The sequence below is a fragment of the Prionailurus bengalensis genome, chromosome B1 (assembly GCF_016509475.1).
Source record: "Prionailurus bengalensis isolate Pbe53 chromosome B1, Fcat_Pben_1.1_paternal_pri, whole genome shotgun sequence".
NCBI classification, from domain to species: domain Eukaryota; kingdom Metazoa; phylum Chordata; class Mammalia; order Carnivora; family Felidae; genus Prionailurus; species Prionailurus bengalensis.
In genome coordinates this window covers 174,822,965-174,838,065 of record NC_057344.1, presented here as the reverse complement: position 1 = coordinate 174,838,065, position 15,101 = coordinate 174,822,965, and the positions used below count along the sequence as shown (strand labels likewise).

The 15,101-nt window shown below is 44.9% G+C and overlaps 1 protein-coding gene across 1 annotated transcript in view; it reads left to right on the top strand.

Moving 5' to 3' along the window:
- Positions 1–1,029: 1,029 nt before the first annotated feature.
- Positions 1,030–15,101, top strand: part of PGM2 (phosphoglucomutase 2) — a 39,590-nt gene continuing 25,518 nt past the window's right edge. Inside the window, exons 1-4 of the mRNA XM_043572804.1 lie at positions 1,030–1,214; positions 6,239–6,406; positions 10,844–10,950; positions 14,653–14,737. Of these exons, the coding sequence (XP_043428739.1) occupies positions 1,164–1,214; positions 6,239–6,406; positions 10,844–10,950; positions 14,653–14,737 (411 nt within the window). The 5' untranslated portion in view covers positions 1,030–1,163. The remainder of the gene's footprint in view (positions 1,215–6,238; positions 6,407–10,843; positions 10,951–14,652; positions 14,738–15,101) is intronic.

Genomic DNA, 15,101 nt, shown 5'->3' with positions numbered 1-15,101 from the left:
AGAAACGTTCTTGCACATGCCTTTTCATGCTCACTCTATGCATCTTCTTCATGGTTTAGTGATCCCAAAGTAATGAAGATGTTCTCCTACCTTAGTTCCTAGAATTTTCATTTTACTTTTCACACTTAGACCTACAACTGACCTGGAATGCGTAGTATTTGTATGTGATATGAAGCAGGGGCTCAAGTTTCTTTTTCCTTTTTGCTACCTAGATATCCAGTTGACCACCACCATTAAATAAATAAATAAATAAATAAATAAATAAATAAAAAGTCCTTTCACCTTGCTCTACAGTGTCACCTCTGAAATAAGCTGTGTATACATGTGTAATTTTGTTTCTGGACTCTCCATTCTGTTCCACCGTCTAGTCATGTTAATCCTCCCCCTGTGTTCTTCTTTTTCCAAAATTTTCTCATTTATTTGTGACCCTCAGCATTTCTACATAACTTTTATGCTCCTATCTGGGTTTACTCATCCTTGGTCCCAGCACTGACAAGGTGCCTGGGCACACTAGGAACTCACTGAATAGCTGTTGCGTGAATGGAGGTGACCTCGGGAACTTTCAGGATGATGATAAAGACTTTCTCGCATGCCTGGTCTCAGCAACGCCCTCCTACCCCCACTACCCCGGGCACCCCTCTCCCCCCTCCCCCACCCTCCACTACGCTGGCCCCCTCCCAGACCACCCACTCATCCGGCCCAGCTCCTCCTCCCCCACCCCCTCCCCACTCCCCGTCCACGCGGAGGCACTCGGCTAAACTGCTAGGAGACTGAGTTCATCACTTTCCTCCAAAACACACCCTTCCCAGCAGCGCGTTCTCCCAGTCCCGCCTCCGCCTCTCCCGGCCCCTCCTCCGCTTCTCTCGGCCCCGCCTTCGCCTCTCCCGGCCCGCCTCCGCCTGGCCTGGCCCCGCCTCCGCCTCTCCGGCCCCTCTTCCGCTTCTCTCGGCCCCGCCTTCGCCTCTCCCGGCCCCGCCTCCGTCTGGCCTGGCCCCTCCTCCGCCTCTCCCGGCCCCGCCTCCGCCTCTCCCCGCCCCGCCTCCGCGTCTGCCGGCCCCTCCTGGGCCTCTCCCTGACAGGCCGGAAGGGCAGTCCTTCCCCACTGGGAGGCTGGCAGCGCCTGGAAGGCAGCGGCGGCGGCTCCGGGAGGCTGCGGTCTCGGCATGGACACCCGGCTGGACCAGGAGACTGCGCGGTGGCTGCGATGGGACAAGGTGAGGGACGACAGGGTGTGGGAGCGTCGGATGGAGAAGTGAGGTTCCTCTGCACGCCCCAGGAGCCCCCACCTTTCCTGCGGGGAGTGCGGGTGCCTGAGCTTCCTTCCCTCCGGCCGCTCGCACCTGCAGGGCCCACGGCCGGTGGAGAAACGGAGGTGGAGTACCGAATTACGAATATGCAGATTACGACCTGCTACGACCTGTCATAGGGAGACACCCCCTTGAGGCCACAGCTCGCTCCCTCAGCTGCGGGGCTTCCTCTTTGGGGAAGTGGAACCCACCGGGGCATATTGATGCAAGGCGCGGTTGCAATACATCTACAAAAAGGAAGTAGAGCCACTCACTGTTGTATTACTTACAGATTCAAGGGGAGGGGGGCGGTATGCAGAGAGCCGGGGCAAGGTCAGTCCTCCGTCCCAGGTATGACGTCCCGGGGAGCCGGAGAGAGGGTACGGTAGCAAGCACCCAGTATAAGGTGGTTAGGGCGGCGGTCACTAACTTTTCCTCCGGGCTGAACTCTAAGTGGTTATTTAAAAGATGCCCCGGGGAAAGCAAAGGAAAACTTGGGGCGGAAATCCCTCTGGGTGTGAGCAGGGTTATAAAGTAAAATGACTTGGCAGCAATCCAGAAAGACTAAGTTGTTTTTCTCATCAAATGCGGGAAGACGGAAGAGCGAGGAAGCTGGGGTGGCCAGGCCTCCTTGTGTTTGGCCTGCACGTGGCAAAGCCGGGGCAAGCCCGGAAAAGTTGTCCCGGGACAAAGCCAGCCCTCTGGCCGTCTGGGGCTCCAAGTTCGGGAGAGGGAGAGCGAGCCCGAGCTGATCTGAACTCGGCGGGGCTCTGGGGCCGCGTCCAACTGGGGCGTGCCCGCGTGCCCGCGTCACTCGGACCGCTGGCTCGTCCTTTAGAAGTACGCTGTGCATCCCCAGAAACCCAGAATCGTTCCGTCCAGCCTATTCCTTTTGCTCCTGGGAACTTTGCAGGGAGCAGTATTCCCATCCACCTCTCCCAGGTGCTTGGTTGAGAACGTGCGTGCTCCTGATTGGGCCCGCCTGGCTTCAGGCGTTTTCTTCTGGTCTCCGACTTTGTTGGAATGACAGAAGGGAACTCCTTGAGCACAGCACCGCTAGCTTTTCTCCTGTTCCCTCTCTTAGGTGCAGGAGCAAAGAGACCCCGCAGCAGACAGCACCTCCTCCCTTCTTTAACTCTCCTACTTGCCCCTTGGGGCAGGCTGTTTGTTTACCCGGGAATGTTCCTTCCTCTTCTGCTGAATTTGTTTCTCAAGCTGTTAACTCCTGTTTCTGGCCTGAACTTACATGTGATTTATGTAGAGGGGCCTTCCCTGGCAACCAGGGATAAATTATGTCTCCCTAATTGGTCTGCATTGCTCAAAACAAAAGAAAAAACAAACCAAAAAAAAAAAAAAAACCACACAAAAACTTGTTTGTAAGTGTATTTGTTTAATGTCTGGCCCACCAGGGCTGACTTCGAAGGCAGGACATGTGTTGGGTGGCACGACCCTGTTCTAGGAGGGTCCAGCACTTGGTACGATCCTCTGCTGTCCTGTTTTGAAATTCACTTGTTGAACAAGGAGTCCCACATTTTCATTTTGCACTGGGCCCAGACAAATTATACAGCCGTGCCTGTCCACTCCTCCACTAACGTACATGGTTTTTAGAGCCTGACACAGGGCACTGGTCTTAGCAGACACCTAAAATACTGGTAGGGTGAAAGAAGGCAGATTGTAAGCTCTACCAGCAGGGGCCAGGCCTTCCTCCTTCCCCGGGGCCCCTGTACTTGAAATGTGAGCACATCCCACCCAGGATGCTATTGGCAACTCCTTAGGTTGCTTTTTCTTTTCCTGGAAAGACAGCCTGGTAATTCTTTAGGGAGGGGAAAATGTTTCCATTTGTGATAACTTCGTAACTTGAGGTGGGTAGAATCCTTTTAAAGTCATAATTGATCGTGTGTTTTAAACCCATGAAACATTCTCTTTGAAGAAGTCAAAACCTAACTTCTGCAAGATCTTGTATCTGTATATGGAGAGAGAGTACTTCCCTGGGTAGAGGCAAAGGGGATGTTATCCTTTTTAGTTTTTAATTTCTACGGCTCCTCTTGCTTGTTTCTTCCTGTCTCAGTGTCTTCCTTGGTTTGAGACAGACACCGGGTGGGGAACGTCCTGCCCACCAGAGGCACTGCAAGCCCTCTGGTCTGATTCTCCCACGTTGTATAGCTGACCCTGTCCACTCCCTCACTGGTGCAGAGGGCCTGACACAGCACACTGCACAAGGCAGGCACCCTCTGCATTTCCACTGTGCCTTCATCCCCTGTGTCTCAGCTGTCAGCTTTAGTCACACTCAGGGCCGGTTCTGATCTCTGCCGCCCTCTTGACTTTGTATTCTTCTCTCTCTGCCTCCTTTGGTTTCTCTCAGGCTATTAGGTCTTTGATGGCTATCAAAGGCCAGGTGGCATTTTCCAAATCTACCCTGTACACAGGGGAATCACTGGATATTGGGTGTGACCTTAAAGTCTGTGTTTTCTCATTCACTCAGCAAATATTTATTGAACCTCTTTAATGTGCCAGATCTGAGCCCTTCCTTGAGGGCACCTGACAATCTGGTTGCTCAGATGGTGCTCTAGGATCACCAGCTATGGCTCTTAACCCAAAAGGTGGGGTTTTACTTGATCCTAATCAAGGTGGAACAATATGGAAATGTGGGCTCCATTCCAGAAAGCAAAGGTTTTATTGCAATAGCATTTCAAATTTTAATGGCGTGGCATATCTTGGCTGCAGGTTCATTTAGTTGGATCGTGACTGTAAGATAAAGTGCTTACTCTCTTGTTCCTCTGAAGTCTTTCTTTAAAAACCTGATGTGGAATTAATGTGATTGTCATTTCCCTCCATTCTTAACATTGTCTGCAACTCTTGTACAAAGAAAATAGGGCAATGTAAAGTGAACTTAAATGGTTCACGTGAGCATCTATTTGAAACAGTTCATGTAATAGAAAAAGCACTAGATCAATGTTCAAGCAAGTCACTTAACCTCTGAGGATCCCCATCAATGAATTGGGGTTTTTGTTATTTGTCTCTTGCACCCACTGCATGCTTCACATTTGAGAGAATTGTACAAATTATGACATGACAATAGTAAGTTTTTTTTAAGTTTATTTATTTATTTGAAAGAGAGAAAAAGCTTGAGCGGGGGAGGGGCAGAGAGAGAGGGAGAGAGGCAGAGTCCCAAGCAGGCCCTTCATCACGGGGCCCCAACCCAGGAGTCATGAGATCATGACCTGAGCTGAAGTCGGACGCTTAACTGACTGAGCCACCCAGGTGCTCTAGTAAGGTTTTGATTTAAATTGTATAATCTCACAACTCTGTGGGAAAATTTGAAGATATTAGGGAAGAAAAGGAACTAAATGCCAAGCAGAGAAAAATGTTTTACATTAATTTGATGTAAAGTACCTCCAAACCACCTTGTAAAAGAGGTTCTAGGCTGTTCCCATTTTACGGATGAGGAAACTGAGAATTCAAGAAGCTAAGTAGGCTACCCAAGTACACAGAGTTGGTACGTGATGATGTGACTGGCATTCCATTCTGGGTGTTAGATCCCAAAACCATGTGTTCGTTCCATTTCTCCGAAAGCACTTGCCTTGATGGGCAAAAAAAAATAACGTATTATAAAGGAGAAAACAGGGCTCCTGGGTAGCTCAGTCGGTTAAGCGTCTGACTTCCGCTCAGGTCATGATCTAACAGTTTGTGAGTTTGAACCCTGCATCAGGCTCCGTGCTGACAGAGCGGAGCCTGGAGCCTGCTTCGGATTCTGTGTCTCTGCCCCCGCCCGCACCCCTGCTCATACTCTTTCTCTCTCAAAAATAAATAAACATTAAAAGAATTTAAAAAAAAATAAAGGAGAAAACTATTTTCTTATACTCACAACACTTCCGACCCCAAATGTGTGGTTTTTCCACAGCAAGTTAATTTCCAACTCTCCATGGATACCAACTGGGCATCCTACAATGTAACTGAATTCCGACACTAACTACCCAGAGTCAGCACAGACCTCCCTCTCTGAGTTTAGGGGCTCCGTCCCACAAAACTACCCCCACTTCAGATGTCAGTCCAAAGCCCCAGGTGGTCACCTGGCCAACCAGTGATAAATCAGGGGTTCCCGAGACCCCCTCCTCGGGTTTGATAATTTACCAGAACCACTCACAGCCCTCAGGAAAGCACTTTACTTACTATTACCAGTTCTATTATAAAGGATACAACTCCGGAACAGCCAAATGAGAAAGCTGCATAGGGTAGGGTGTGAGGGAAGGGCTGCAGAGCTTCTACGCCCTCTCCAGGGATGCTGCCCTCCCAGCACCCCAAGTGTGCACCAGCCTAGAAGGCCTCAGAATCCAGTTGCTGAGAGTTTTTGTGGAGGTTCTGTTAACCTAGGCGCGATCCAATCGTTGGCCACTGGTGAGTGGACTCAATCTCCGAGCCCACCAATCCCAAGCTGGTTCCCCTGGCAACCAGCCCCACCCTCAGGAGTCACTCTATTAGCATAAACTCCTGGTGTGGTTTGTAGGGGCTTATTGTGAATAACAAAAGATACTCTCACCCCTGCCTCTCAGGAAATGCCAAGGGTTCTAGAAGCTCTGTTCTAGGAGCCGGGGACAAAACCAAAATAGTATTTCTTATCATATCACAGTATCACACATTATAATTTTTAAAAAAATTGAGTCATGGTGTTGTACACCTGAAACTAATGAAACATTGTGTTTAACAATAAAAAAACTTACTCATATTTCAACTTGCAAAACTGAGAAGCCATATATATATGGCTCGTCAAATATATATATGTATGTATATATATTTATATGTATACATATTTACATATATATGTATCTTTTCAGATATATACATTATTCCTCTATAGGTTCAATCATTGTGGGTTTTTTTTTTAATATATATTTCAGATTTTTTATTCTGCTATTCAGCCGGCTGTGTCTGTTGTATACATTTCTGTTTTGCAGAATCCTTTAACTTTGGAGTCAGTGAAACAACTAATTGCAGATGGGAATAAAGAAGAACTAGAAAAATGCTTTGGGGCCCGAATGGAGTTCGGCACAGCTGGCCTTCGAGCCCCAATGGGAGCAGGAATTTCTCGTATGAATGGCTTGACCATCATCCAGACTACACAGGTACCACATTTTCATATTTCTTGGTCATTCTTAACACATCCCCAGCGTTAAAAGATAAAACTGAGGCATGGTAAACGTTTTAAGAGTTCGTTTCTGTTTGAATTGGTCAGTGCCAAACCGGAAGTAGTTAGCGTCCCACTGGCAGGGGCTGGAAGAAAGACTTACATAGGAGAGGAAGAGGCAAGGCAAGGCAATTCGCGGATTTGGGAGTGGTTGCCTTATTTGGGAATGTCTTGCAGGCAGTTTGTGATTAGCTGTCCTTAGGTTTTAATTTCTTAACCTTTAGGCATTTACAGGCTTGGCCTTTGGTTTGCTTCTATAGATAGACTACTAAGGCATTACGCCTCCTCAGTTAATATAACCCCAGGCTCCTTTTGCATTTGAGGGACCTAATTTGTTTTAATTTTGGCCGGGACTTGTGGATTTGCCAAGGCACAGGGACATTTACTCAGTAAAGTAAGGCTTGTGCAGTTGGTTAAAAGGGTAACTTGTTTCAAAATTCATACAAAACTCATACAAATTCAAAATTCATACAAAATTCATACAGCCTAGGTGGCTCAGTCGGTTGAGTGTCTGGCTTTGGCTCAGGTCATGATCTCACGGTTCATAAGTTCGAGCCCAGCATCGAGCTCATTGCTGTCAGAGCAGAGCCCGCTTCCCTATCCTCTATCCCCTCTGTCTTTGCCTTCTCCCTGCTTGCGGTTTCTCTCTGTCAAAAATAAATAAAAACATTAAAAAAAATCATACAGCCTTCCTTTCTTCCTTTCATTCAGCAGAGATTTATTGAATGCCTACTCTGTGCCACGCGTTGGAGATATAACAGTGTGACTCAAACAGACAGATTCCCTCGTGGAACTTTCATTCCAGTGCAAATCCACCTGCTAAACTGATGACTTTTATGGTTTTGTAATTTTTGCAATGGTGGAGCAGGTGCAAGCGTTGAAAAACGTTTCTAACTACCAGAATACCCGGGAGCTGATTCTATTTCATTTTAATTTGTAGTATAAGTGGAAATTACTGCTGAGTTCCTTTGCTTTCATTTGTGAATTTTACTGTCAGAGTCTACACCCAACTGCCAGGAATAGACATGAATCCTTTGATGAAACAGAAGAGCTCCCATGGAGTACCCGGAGTTTTGTTTATGAGGGAAATGAAGAACAGATTATTCTCTTTCTTCAACTACATATGCTTGTTTAAAAATGAAGGTGGCTTTGGGGCACCTGGGTGCCTCAGTCAGTTAAGCACCCGACTCTTGATTTCAGCTCAGGTCATGATCTCACGGTTTGGTTTGTGAGATCGAGCCCTGTGTCGGCCTGTGCACTGACAACGTGTAGCCTGCTTGGGATTCTCTCTCTCCCTTTTCCTCTGCCCTTCCCCCACTTGTATTTGTGCACTCATGCACGTTCTCGCTCTCTCTCAAAAAAAAAAAAAGAGAGAGAGAGAGAGAGAAAATGTAGGTGACTTTAATTCTGAAAGGTAAAAAGGCTAGAAAAAAATGACTAATGATTACGTGTACCTTACACGTATCTCCCAGCATAAAAGGCAGACTTGAGCATGTTCTAGTGAAACCCAAATAAGGAAGTCTTGTGTCAGGGTATGGACTTATGCCATGGGAACCCTGGCTACAAATTTCTGTAAGCCATAGGCCTCCCTGAGATCTTCTTGGAGGGAAGGCTTAGAATGGAGCGAGCCTGGGAATCCTGTTCTAGTTTATGGTTTGCATGGGATTGTGCTGCTCAGGAAAGTCACCCTCTGCTCTAGGTACCAGGGCTGTATAACTAATCGCCCAAAACATAGCGGTTTTGAACAACAACCACATTTATTTTGCTCACACATCTATAATACAGGTGGAGTTCAGTCGGGACAGCTCATCTCTGCTGGACCTGGCATCCCTTGAGCCAGCTTAGAGGCTGGAATCACCTGAGAGCTCATTCAAGCACACGTGTGCAGTTACTGCTGACTTTTGGCTGAGAGCTAAGCTGGGGCTGGAACATTCTGTGTGCCCCGGGCTTCCTTACAGTATGGCTTGGAGAGCAGCCAGTGACAGCATCCAGAGAGAGTGTGCACAGGTGGAAACCCTATTGATTTTTATGACCTAGCCTTGAAAGTCACACAAATTCACTCCCATCATGCTCTGTTTGTTAGAACGACTCAAGGCTGTTCCTGTTCAGGGAGAGGGCACATAGATACCCACCTCTCAATGGAGGAATGTCACTGTCCCATTAGAGGAGCACAGGGAATGGGATGTATCCATATGGCTATCTTTGGAAAGTCCAGTTGGTTACGTCTCCATTAGGCTTAATTGCTAGGGGGTTCTAAGGGATTCAAGATGAACTCGGAGCCTTTTTTCCTACATTCATCTACATCTAGTTTCTGAGTATGATGAAATCTATCCTCAGAAAGGTCTTAGGCCCTGTCTCACACATTGTCTCCCCTAGGGGAATTGGCCCCTTCTGAGGGGAGACCTTGTGATTGTAAGAATCCCACAAAACTGAAATGAGGAGATCCTTTAAAGGTCCGCTGATTCAACCAGCCACCCCTTGTGATAATTTCTTCTACAGTCCCCACCACTTTGACCTGATTATCCAGCCTACTCTGGAACATTTATAATGGGAGACAAGGATGTTTAAATGTACGACAGGTTTTTGACATCAGCAGGTACGTTTTTAAAGTCTTAGGAGTGGTTTCAAAATCAGAGAAAGAGGATTCCCAGGACAAACCACTCATAGTTTGAGATTTTGAAAGTGTACAGAATTCCTTTATTATGTCCTTTGATAACATTTCAGTTCTGAAAACCTCCCTGATCCCACACTGAGTCCTCTCTAGAATAAACTTTCCCTCTTCCCTTAGCCATTTTCTCGAATCCTTAGTCTCAGCTGGCCCCAGTGTTTTTTGTTTTTTGTTTTTTAAATATTTGTTTATTTTGGGGAGAGTACAAGCAGGGGAGGGGCAAGGAGAGGAAGACAGAGGATCCGAAGTGGGTTCTGCACTGATAGACTGACAGCATCGAGCCCAATGTGGGGCTTCAACTCATGAACCCAGGAGGTCGTGACCAGAGCTGAAGTCAGACACTCACCTGACTGAGTCACCCAGGTGCCCCAGCCTCAGAGTTTTTTTTAAAGAAGTTTGGGGCTGTGAGGGTTCTGGGCTTACACTGAGTGCTTTTTGTGCTCTTAAACACTGGGGCCATAGGACAGGGTCTGAGTGGGGCTGGGGAGAGGGTGCTGTCGCTGATGGAAGCCTTAGGAGCATCTGAGTACCTTCAGGAAAACCCACAAAACCAATGCACATGTGTCCTTATTTCCTATATCACTCAAACTCAGAAGATCAGCCCAACACAATATTTTGGGGGAAAACAGAAGGTATTCTCAACTGGCACGGCTCTGGCCACAAAACTGTGAAGTATCTCCCCCACCAAAAATAAGTTATATTTATTTTTAAAAGACTTCCTTTAAAGGAGGGGACCAAAAAAAAAAAAAAAAAAGACTTCCTGCAGTCGAAGTGAAATAAGTAATATTCTTACCCAATCAGCCAGAGTTCTATTTGTTCTGTAATAAAACCTATTTTGTCCAGTGATATAAACCTATTGAGTTCAAAGTTCACTGTTTTCTAATCTTTCATATTTCAGATCGATGTGAGGTTATTGCACACACTGAGATACAGGAATTGCATGTTCCATTAATTGTAGGCAGATGATAATAGCCCAAACTCTGCACAATTTCTATGTGTATAATTGGCTATGCCATGCAATTAGACTGATAAGGCCTCCCTAAAAGTTTGGCTTGCTAGAAAACAAGATCACAAGTAGAACAGGTTTAGACCAGATGATTGCCAAAAGCTTATAAAGCATATTAAGTTTCTTTGACCTTCTGATGTTACGGAGGAGGCTGAAATGTCTGAAACACCTCCCTGTCCCCAGACATCTTAGAACTAGTGTAAAGGGAGGAATATAGACTTTAAAGGAAAATAATAAAAATAATGTTCATAACAGCAAACACATAGTGCTTACTTGGTGTTGGATTGTCAGCACTTAGCATATTAATTCAATCCTTAAAACAGCCCTTTGGGGTAGGTACTGTTGTTTTCCTAGAAAACAGAACAGGAAACTGAGGCACCAAGCGATTAAGGGATTTGTCATTTGCTCATAGGTGGCAGAGTAGAGTATGAAGCCCACAGATGCTGTGTGTTTTGAACCCCTGCACTATACTGCCTGCAACCAGACCGAGGCAGAAATCCAGGCTCTGCTATTCATGTGTCTGGCAAGCCTCCCTGAGCCTTAACTTTCCCATCCATAAAATGGGATTCCTTGGCAAAACTGATCTGGGTAATAGATACTAAGTATCTAGCACAGTACCTGATACATATAGTTAGACAATAACTGAAGCTGTTAGTTTCTTATTGTTCAGTGTGTTTCATTATCCGTGGGATATTTTTCAGGGATTTTGCAGATACCTGGAAAAACAATTCAGTGACCTGAAGCAAAGAGGTGTTGTGATTAGCTTCGATGCTCGAGCTCATCCACCAAGTGGAGGCAACAGCAGAAGGTATTTAAGGATATTGAAGAAGCCTTTTTTTGTAGTGTATTTGGTGGGTTTGTTTTTAATCACTTTACATTCATTTGTCAGCTACATGGCTTAACTATAAAAAGGAGTCCGTTCTGCCTTGCAACTTTAAGAATTCTAGTTTTTCGTTTAAGGGAATGAAATTATTTAGACAATTTAGAAGTTAATATGTATCTAAATGAAAGACATTTTTTTAAATGGGCAACATTATTTCTCCCTCTCGCTTTCTTCCTCTTATGTCATTTTTTTCCTCCACTATTCATAAGCCGCAGGAGCTTCTTCCCATTCTTGAACACCTGCTTTAAGCTGCATTCTTATATTGTTTCCAAACCACTGGGACCCTCTTGTAGCCAAAGGCAGATGATGACGGTGATGAGGGGAATAGCAGTTATTTGAGTGCTGAATATGAACTAGGCCCTCAGGTGTTTACTCATTTCATTGTCACAACAGCCTATAAAGTGTACTTTTATCTCTGTGCTCTGAGATCATGACGTGAGAGAAGGAGCCACAATTTCAGCGTAACAAAGCTGACACCAGCGGTCAGCAAACTTTACTTCTAAAAGGTCAGTAGTAAACGTTTTACATACTGTGGACTGCAAGTCTGTCACAACTACTCGACTCTGGCGTGGAGCACAAGCACAGACATAGGTTATACATGCTGAGTGGGCATGGTGGTGTTCCAATAAAACTTCATTTACAAAATGGGCTGCAGATTGCCAACCGCTGCTCTCGACTCCGTCTTTTACTTGAACACTTCCCCTATTATGATGAATTTTTTTGTCACTCCAGAGTAAGAGTATTAGTAGTTTCTGAGGTTGGAAGAACATACAAATATTTAATATTGATGAAAAGTTTCCATAACTTTAGATAGTGCAGGATGAGTTCATAGAGTCCTAATCCTTTGCCCATCAGGAATTTCTAATCTAAGAGAGAAGCATTGACGGGAACCAATGTGCAGCTTCGAGGAGGGGAGCATAGCCAGGGCATAAGATTAGATGACACCAGCCACCAGACTGAACTCCGAATGACGTAAGATTTTTGCTTTTAAGCTGCAGGCTCAAAAATGTGTTTTTTGTCAACAAAGCAAGAGAGAAATTGTAGCCCTGTGTTTGTAAGAGAGTGATGTAGTATCAGCCAGAATATCAGTTTGTCAGTTTCCACTTCGTGAATTTACAGTTAGAATTAGGGCATAAGCATGCGCTTTCCTGGCCCCAGGGGCAGGTCACATCCTCCAGCCAGAGCGCACCCAGTGCACGTATGTGGCCAACGGTGCCTGTTTAGCTTCTGAAATTGCTTCATTTTAGGCTATCCTGCTTCTGGTTGATATATCCTTCAAATATGTTCACGTTATCAGTGAAGTTACAGATATCTCTTGCTCTGGCCTTGGAGCCATATCATTTCCTTGAAGTGACTGCCATATGAGTTTATGGTTCACGTCTCAGTGTTTGATGGGATGGAGTGGAGCTCAGGGTCGCTCTCGATCACCTACAACATGCAAGATGTTTAGAACTTGTAGCATAAATATTAAACCAATACCTGGTAAAATCTTCATGATGAGTAAATGGAAACTTCTTAAAGAGCTAGAAATGATTGGTTTCAGAATTTTATGTAAGGAACTGTTTACTTATTCTTTAATCTTCCAATTTTAAATATCTGGTGGGAAACATAAACAGTAGCTGTCAAGCATATGCAGAGAACACATTGGATCTCTCTTGTGCAGATCTGTAACTTAGTTTGTATATGTAACGTATATGCTGAGTGTCTCCCTTGCTCCTTTTAAGTCAGCGCCTTTAAAAGCAGCCAGAACCCATGATAAACATGTCAAGTCACTTCAATTCTAATAAATGAAGTTTAGACTTAATTCAGATTTTTATTAATATTGTTTTTGCTGAGTTTTATTTTTTATGAGTCTCCTTGTATGGAGCCTTTTTTTTTTTTTAACTGTCAAAATCATTTTTGTGTTTCTGTGGATCCTAAGAATTTTAACGCTTGAGTTGTTAAAGCACAGAGATCTCTTTGTGCCCACCCAGCTCCAAGAAGAGTGTTGGATAAGGCTGGTCCTCAAGAAATACTTGGGGAGAGAATGAATATATATCTGGTTGCTTAATCCTGTAATGGTATAATGTAGTTCATTGGAAGAAAACTGCTCAGTTATTGTGATAAAATATTTCACTGCAAGCTGTAAGAAAGATTCAATGCTCAGTTCTGTCCTGCCCTAAGCTAGCCACCATGGAAGATGAGAAAAATGTCAGTGTCAAAGATTTAAGTCTTCTTTTACTCTCTTGCACTGTTGGTGGGGATGCAAACTGGTTCAGGCACTCAGGAAAACAGTGTGGAGGTTCCTCAAAAAGTTAAAAATAGTACTACCCTGTGATCCAGCAATAGCACTACTAGGAATTTATCCAAATAGCCAGGAGTGCTAATGCATGGGGGCACATGTACCCCAATGTTTACAGCAGCACTTTCAACAATAGCCAAATTATGGAAAGAGCCTAAATGTCCATCAACTGATGAATGGATAAAGAAGATGTGGTTCATATATACAATGGAATACTACTTGGCAATGAGAAAGAATGAAATCCTGCCATTTGCAGCAATGCGGTTGGAACTGGAGGGTATTATGCTAAGTGAAATAAGGCAGTCAGAGAAAGACAGATATCATATGTTTTCACTCATATGTGGAATTTGAGAAACTTAACAGAAGACCATGGGGGAAGGGAAGGGGAAAAGTAGTTACAGAGAGGGAGGGAGGCAAACCATAAGAGTCTCTTAAATACAGAGAACAAACTGAGGGTTGATTGGGGGGGGGGGGGCAGGGAGAGGGGAAAATGGGTGATGGGCATTGAGGAGGACACTTGTTAGGATGAGCACTGGGTGTTGTATGTAAGCGATCAATCATGGGAATCTACCCCCAAAACCAAGAGCACACTATATATACTGTATGAGGGCCAACTTGACAATAAATTATATTAAAAATAATAATAAAATAAATTAAAAATAAATTAAAAATGAATCTTTTCTTAAACGAATGAATGGAGCCAAGATGTATATATGCCATATATATATGTGTGTATATATATATACACACATACACACACACACACACACACATCACATGCACACTCACACATATGTCAATATGCCTTATGTTTTATGAGAACATCTAATCAAATGCTAGTCTGTGTGGCTCATGCTGGATTGTGATAACTTCAGACTGGGATTTCTCAGCCTCTGCACTGTTGACATGTGACTTCATACTGGGCTGGATAATTCTTTGTTGGGGACTGCTGTGTGCATTATAGGATGTGCAGCAACATCCTTGGCCTCTAGCCTGCTGGTAGCACGTACCCCAGTCCCCAGTGACAATCAAAAATGCCTCAGACACTGCAGACGTCCCACGGGGGCAGAATTGCCCTCTGCTGGGCTCAGCCCTGGCTTAGCTGCTGTGTGGCCATTGGACGTGGGATGACTTCTCTGGCTTTCCTTGGCCTTAGTCCCATGTCTGTCAAACAAAAGGGTGGAACGAGACGACTCCTAAGATTCCTCCAGCTTGAATGTTCTATGCCAATGGAAATATAACAAATGGACCTAAAGAAGTGGGTGGGCATTCACTTCCTGCTTCACTGTCATGCACAGTCCTGACAGCCCTGTTCTCCTTTCTCCCCCATCACACTGCATTTCCAGATTTGCCCGACTTGCTGCAACCACATTTATTACCCAAGGGATTCCTGTGTACCTCTTTTCGGATATAACCCCAACCCCCTTTGTGGTAAGTATCCCTTTTGTTTATAATTTTCTATCACGGGGTCAGGGATGGGACATGGCTGCATTTTAGTCTTTGGGCTTTGGGTATTTATGTGACAGAAGAGCCCCTTGGCATTTATCAGATATGCTCTCATCTCTCTGGATATGTTTTCCCACATTCTAGTAATATTTGTATGGTGTTCAACTTTCAATATGTCAGAATTGATTTTTTTCTTTTTTAAAAATTTTTATTATTATTTTTTTTTTTTAACATTTTATTTATTTTTGAGAGAGAGAGACAGAGTATGAGGAGGTGGGGAGCAGAGAGAGAGGGAGACATAGAATCCGAAGAAGGCTCCAGGCTCTGTGCTGTCAACACAGAGCCCAAT